General features: G+C 41.2%; 1 protein-coding gene across 1 annotated transcript in view; it reads right to left on the reverse strand.

Annotated features, from left to right (window-relative positions):
• Positions 1 to 6,789, reverse strand: part of LOC148726778 (uncharacterized) — a 6,918-nt gene extending 129 nt beyond the window's left edge. Inside the window, exons 1-3 of the mRNA XM_088726376.1 lie at positions 6,622 to 6,789; positions 370 to 1,594; positions 1 to 227 (exon numbers count right to left, since the gene is read on the reverse strand). The exon at positions 1 to 227 is cut by the window's left edge and continues 129 nt beyond it. Of these exons, the coding sequence (XP_088582502.1) occupies positions 1 to 227; positions 370 to 1,594; positions 6,622 to 6,789 (1,620 nt within the window). The remainder of the gene's footprint in view (positions 228 to 369; positions 1,595 to 6,621) is intronic.
• Positions 6,790 to 7,027: the final 238 nt, after the last annotated feature.

Here is a 7,027-nt window from a genome sequence, read left to right on the forward strand (position 1 = left end):
CAGATCATTCTGATAAAGATTCCACATCAAAGGCCCAAGAGAAGAGCCTTGAGGGCACCCTCTTACCACCTTACTCCATCCGCTTGTTGTGTTCCCTAGCTTCACTCTTGCTTGGCGATTTTCAAAATATGATGCCATGAGTTTGACGCTGACATCATCAAAACTGTATGCTCTTAGTTTAGCCAGCATGAGTGGTGGGAACAGACAATCAAACGCCTTACTCATATCTGTTGACAACACACCAACACACTCCCCATTGTCCAATGAGTGCCTCCAGCTCTCTCTCAGTCAGGTATAACAAGGCAGTCTCGCAACTGTTCCTCTTTCTACATGCAGTCAAATGGTCACACATGCGATTATTATATTTACCAGTGATTTGGGAAGAAAAAAGTTGCTCAAAGATTTTATTAATAACAATTTGCACAGTCACAGGACGATAGTTTTCTTTTCGCAGTTGATCGTCTTTCTTGTGAACTGGGGTCCATTCTCCCTTCTTCCAGTCAGTTGACCAATGCCCCTGCTCAATGCAGATGTTAAACAGATTGGCAAGTGGTACAGCCAGTTCACTAGCCCCAGATATAAGTGCCCTCGGGAGGATTAGGTCCCAGCCCATAGCCTTGCCTAGCTTCAGCTTTTTAAGTCTGTCCTCTACTTCACAAGGTTTAACGCTTTGGAAAGAGAAGAACTGACTATTATCGCGGTTAGCCGCCCTTATGGCCATCACACTGCTGTGATTGTCAAAATCACCCAGACAGCACTTATTTATATCCAATTGGCCAATACCATCAGCAGTTGTTGCAAAATACTCCCCGAAAGCCTTGGAGATGTCAACCTTATTACTACTAGCTTGCCCATTAATATTAAGCTTAATGTCTGAGACTTGCCTGCAGTTTGACTTTGATGACAAGAAGGGCATAAAAGTTTTATAAAAGTCTTGTGGTTTGTTCTTAAGATCCTCTGCTTTCGTTTTCCAATAGCTCTTTATTGCTTTCCTACGCAGTCTAGTCGCCTCATTTCGAAACTTTTTAAGATTGATCAAATCGTCTGGAGCATTTGTCCTCCTGTATCGCCTAGCAGCCCTGCGTCTTGCCCGTATTGCCTCCTTCCACTCTGAGTTCATATATGGTACATCCTGATCTCTAACACGCATTTGTTTAAATGGAATATGGTCATTGACAATCTCCGTTAGTAGTGTACTTACAAAAGCAACTCCATCCTCCTCACTATCGAAAACTTCCCCAACATGCCAAGGTGCTGAATTACGGTGTTCTTGAAATTTCTCCTCATCAAAGTTCTTAACTAAACGGAATTTGATAATTCTAGGCTTGACTTTAGCTGCTGTGTCTTGCATAAAGCCAAACATTAGTGGGTGGTCACTAAGACCCGGTTCGTAAATCCCACTCTGGACAAATAAATGAGCTTCATTAGTCAAGATAACGTCAATGAGGGTCTTGGTAGTCTTACCAGCCCTAGTTTGAATCCTAGTTGGCTCCGTAATTACACACTCAAGTCCATGGGTCTCCTCTGTATCAATCAAAAACTTGCCCTCAGGCTTATCAGGGCGGTAATTCTTTTTCTTTTTAAGCCCACGATCCTTGGGTGCGAAAAACAAAGAACACGTCGCTATTCTAAGAGTTAGTTGTGCCTCAGATGACTTTCGAAATCTGCACCGAAGTGCAAACTCAAGAAGCTAAACCGCAGACAGTTCAGGATGTTGACTATTGTTCGATTTCGAGCACTCAAAAGCTCAGCCGCGTGCGAAGTTTTTGCCTACTCTTTGTCGCTTTTTGAAAGATGCCGCGAGTGTTCTTCAAACGTTTAGCAGCAAGTATTCCTTATATTTCTGAGTCCCCGAAGTGACACTCCAATTGTAGCCTCTCATATACCGGGTTTTGAAATAGTTGATGATTAACGTAAAGCATTAGGGAGTAATCTGAATAGAGTTTGAAGGACCAGTGGAGCAGTGGGTAGAGAGAACCAGAGGAACGGTAGGCACGGAGGAACAGTGGAACACTGGGTACAGAGGACTAGTGGATCAGTGGGTACAAACTACCAGAGAAACGATGGGCCCAGAGGACCAGTAGAACAATGGGCACAGAGGACCAATGAAACAGTGGGTGCAGAAGACCAGAGGGGGCACAGAGGAAGAGTGGAAGAGTGGGTACAAAGGACTTGTGAAACAGTGGATAAAGAGGAACAGAGGAATAGTGGGTACAGAGGATCATTGGAACAGTCAGCAAAGTGGATCAGTGGAGCATTGGATACAGAGGAACAGAGGAACACTGGGTACAAAGGTCCAGAGGAACAGTGGGAACAGAAGACCAGTGGAACAGGGTTCAGAGGGAAACTCTCATCAGATCACTCCTTTGCTTTTGCTTCACTTTAATTCTCGACTATTTCAAAACCTGTTGTATGAGAGACCACCCGAATTAATCAGAGTGAATAATTCAGAGGCAACAAAAACCCCGTCTTGTAATAAGCAAACGTGCCGTGCGATACCGCCTCGTATGAGAACTCTTAGCCTGCTCCGAAACCTAACGAATTGGAAATTTTCTTCTTGTATCCTCATCCCCATTAACTGAAATGGGGTTTTGTCACGTTCGTCTTTTGTAGAGCAGGCTGCTCTATTTTACCCAGATCATAGTGTTCCCCGCAACTCATATACCTTAATATGCAAAATTAAGGAGCGCATGAAAACTATTATATTTATGCTTTACTACGGAAGCCGAAAAGAGACAATCCAAAAATATTTTGCAAATCCCGAAAAATATTGCAAATCGCAATATTTATATCAAACTCACTGTCGAAAAGTTTGACAAATCTAAAAAACTATTTCAAGTCCTTAGAAAATTAGTGGATCTGCAAATTATTTTCTCAGTAATCCGAGAATATTTTGAAAATCCAAAATAATATTTTGAAATCCAAAAAAATATTTTCGAAATCCAAAAATAATTGTCACGTGCTATTTGCGCCAGCAGTCACCCAGCAGTCACCGCCTCCCCGTTAACTCAATGGATAGAGCGCTGGAATGTTTGTGCGGGAGGTCAAGGGTTCGAGCCCCGACCGGACCAACATTAACACTCAAGGTCTTAAAATAAAATGTGGAGAATATGCTACCTTTCTATAACATCAAGAAATGGTTAGGTATTCTAGTCTTCTCGGATAGGGACGAATAAATGGAGGTCCTGTCTCTTGCAGGGTTGGTAGTAGGAGACGTTAATTTCCCACACACGAGATCAGAGTGTGATGGATGTCCTCCCCTGGGGTGGCATGGGTGGGTTAATAGCAGGTCCACATCAGCCGTAAGGCTGCCACCGCAGACCTGCTCTAACAAATAAAGCTTACTCACTTACTTACCAGCGTTACACCGGCGTTTTCCCGCCATATTCCGCATCCAAAATGTGGAAGAAAATGTGGGAACAGTGAAACATTCTGCCTTTGGTGTGGAACACTAAAATGGTGTGAAGTGGAAAGTGAGTTGTCCAGTTCGGGAAACGAAAGATTGGCTATAGAACATTACTTGAATAGAGGATTTTGTTACGAGACCATTGTTCACTTTCTGGCAGAATATCATGGGATTTCAATGAACGTGAGGACTTAGAAGAGAAGGTTACGTCTCCCCGTTTTGGATGCGAAATATGGCGGGAAACGCCGGTGTAACGCTGGGTGACTGCTAGCGCAAATAGCCCGTGACAAAACTTATTTTTGGATTTCGAAAATATATTTTTGGATTTCAAAATATTTTTTTGGATTTGCAAAATATTTTCGGATTACTGAGAATATAATTTGCGCAGATCCACTAATTTCCAAAGGATTTGTAATAGCTTTTGGACTTGTCAAACTTTTCGACAATGATACGTATGATGCACGATCCACGCAGTAGATAGTGCTATTCATGCAATAGCGGAAATCAGACCTGAAAAAAATCAGGCCTGTACGGGATTCGAACCACTGACCTCTGCGATACTAGTGCAGCGCTCTACCAATTGAGCTAACAAGCCAACTGGGAGCAGGCCGTTAAGTTGATTCGTAATGAACCCGTACAGGCCTGATTTTTTTCAGGTCTGATTTTCGCTATTGCATGAATAGCGCTATCTACTGCGAGGATCGTGCATCATACGTATCTAATACCGCAGTTCAAAATATATGAACTCCATATATTCATTGTATCTGATTTATCACTTTCACGGGTTTATTACGAATCAACTTAACGGCCTGCTCCCAGTTGGCTTGTTAGCTCAATTGGTAGAGCGCTACACTAGTATCGCAGAGGTCAGTGGTTCGAATCCCGTACAGGCCTGAATTTTTTCAGGTCTGATTTTCGCTATTGCATGAATAGCGCTATCTACTGCGTGGATCGTGCATCATAACTATCTAATACCGCAGTTCAATATATATGAACCTCATATATTCATTGTATCTGGTTTGCGACAGTGAGTTTAAAATAAATATTGCGATTTGAAATATTTTTCGAGATTTGCAAAATATTTTTGGATTGTCCCTTTTCGGCTTCCGTACTTCACTTTTGTATCTTTTAACTCTTAATCCTGAACAAAGAAAGTTTGAAAACGAAATGACGTCTTCTGATCTGGGAAGTAATATAAGATCTCCTTTTGTTATCACGAGCAAGTGTTCTCTTAGTTCCCCAAAATCCCGGTAATTTGTTATAATGCTATTTAAAAATTAAATTTAAAACTGCCATTTATATCACCCTCTCAAAATATTGTTGCTTCTTTTGCGGAAAATCGTCAACATGAAAATTTGCGGCAAGCAGTTCTACGCAAACGTCGAGGATTTAGTCGTGTAGACATGAGGTCATCAATTTACCAATAATCCTCTTGCCTTAGTTTACAGCAACTAAACATGTCGTGTCGACTCTTTAACTAAGCACCAATATAGAAAGAGAAATTAGTCAACAAATTTCGCAGACGCAATTTTTCACACTGCAATTGTATCCTTCGCCTTCAAATGATTATTTTAAAACGTCAAGCAAAATTTATTAGGCGTAATTTCCACACAGCATAAATGCAATGATTGATAGTGCTTTAGTGACAGCGTTACAAAAATCTAATCCTACAAGAAGTTGCAGAGTGTCACGAGGTTACAAGTGGAACGAACTCGTCTCTCCATAGATGGATCGCACTAAATTTTTGCAGTTAATATGAGGGCAATTATTATAAGTGTTTTCAACAAATGTAAATGAGTTTATTAAAAAAAACGGCTCCAGTAGATATGAAAAAAATTAAGCAGCTAATAGGCCACAATATCTCGAATGTAATTAATGAGTAAGAACCTCGTTCTGAACGACAAAGGAGGCTGTTACTCTAATGTATAAGAAGGTCTCCTTCTTATACAGTAAAGTAACAGTCAACGCAAAATCTACCAAATCGCTCAAATTCGCCATTTAGAACCACAGAAACGAGAATACACAGCAAGTGAGGTAGGTTTATATTTAGTTTGAGCCTTAACATAGACATTCTTTCATATAAGTTTACGATATTGCGACTCTTCAATATTCCCCCATACATTTCTTTATACTTCGAACAAACGATCAGACACGCCGCTTGTGTGGGCTCCCTCTGCCAGAACTAGAGGCGTGAGAAAGAAAATATATGGGTGTCGCGAAAACGAGTTTGGGTTTTGGTCGAGAGTCGAGGATCGAGGGTCAAGGGTAAAATGTCGAGTGTCGAGGGTAAAATGTCGAGGGTCCATAAAAAACTAAAAATTGTAAGTTTAAAAAAAAATTAAATGTCGTGAAATGTTAGAGAAAACTCAGAAATTACATATGGATAAATTCCAGACATGTTGTGACTTATTGTTTTTGTATACTTTCACACTTCATTTACACAGCTTCTACAAATGCACCCGCAGCAGCAAATAAATAGATGCCGGCTGAGCGAGGTCAAGGTTAACTTTGTGGAAAGCGTGACTGAGCCATTCGTCCATCGAAATATGGTTTTCTCTTAAACGCCTAAATCTCGCAGTTTCTGGTTTTCCATCCGCCGTGAAGTCATAAGCGAAAAAACTCGAACTGAGGAACAGCAAATAAAAAATCGGTCTTCGCGGTCGTCTCCTCGCGCCTGCATAAAAGCAATCAATAATCGCAGCTGTATGTCAATCTAAGGCCCTGTTTACAAGCAGGTAGGGTAACCCCAGTGCTAGGGTTACCCTGGCAGGAGGGTTACCCTAATGCTCCCACATTTCTCCTTTTTGTCATCGACGTGTTTACAAGGCAGCTAGGGTTACCCTAGCACCAGGGTAACCTTAGCTGAGTGCTAGGGTTACCCTAGCGCCAGGGTAACCCTAGCTACCTTGTAAACGCTCTGCTGGGGATAACTCGCCTACCCGGAACAACTTTTTACTTGTTTCCAGACCCTTTGAACATTGATAACAATGCGTGCGGTTACCAAGCATAGGTAAGTTGTCCCGGGTGGTAGGATAACCCTACCTGTGAAATTTTGTTTGTAAACCCGGGCTATCTTTGATCCGCCTGCAAGGGTAACCCTAGCACAAGGGTTAACCTCCTTGCTTGTAAACAGGGCCTGAGAAATATCTAATATACATACACAAAGATTTAAATACATGTTCAGTATTGGGATCAATAAATTAATCACGACTCACATTCAAACGATTACTTTTCAAGTATTCAAACACTTTGTTCTTGGCAGCCTCGCAGCTAGAACCCAACTTACCAGCAGCTGCATGATAAAAACAGTCCCCATCCCTGGGAGGATCGTAGCACACTTTAAATTCAGCTTCTTGAATTCTGAACCTCAGTTGTTTATTCATATTTATCTATATAAACCAAAAGACAAAGATTGTAAAGAAAATGTTGAAAATGTAAAATGAAGAAATAATCTTACAAAGGTCGTTTTGTGTCTTAAACCTAAATTGCCGAAACCAGTGGGTTGGCTCGTTGTCTTTCTTGTTTCAAACTATTCAGTACGTATATAAGACAAAAAATGCCAAACCATAGGTGTTAAACAAGATAGAACAAGTCCAACGAAATTTTGAAATAAATGTAAAT

The sequence above is a fragment of the Stylophora pistillata genome, chromosome 7 (assembly GCF_964205215.1).
Source record: "Stylophora pistillata chromosome 7, jaStyPist1.2, whole genome shotgun sequence".
NCBI classification, from domain to species: Eukaryota; Metazoa; Cnidaria; class Anthozoa; order Scleractinia; family Pocilloporidae; genus Stylophora; species Stylophora pistillata.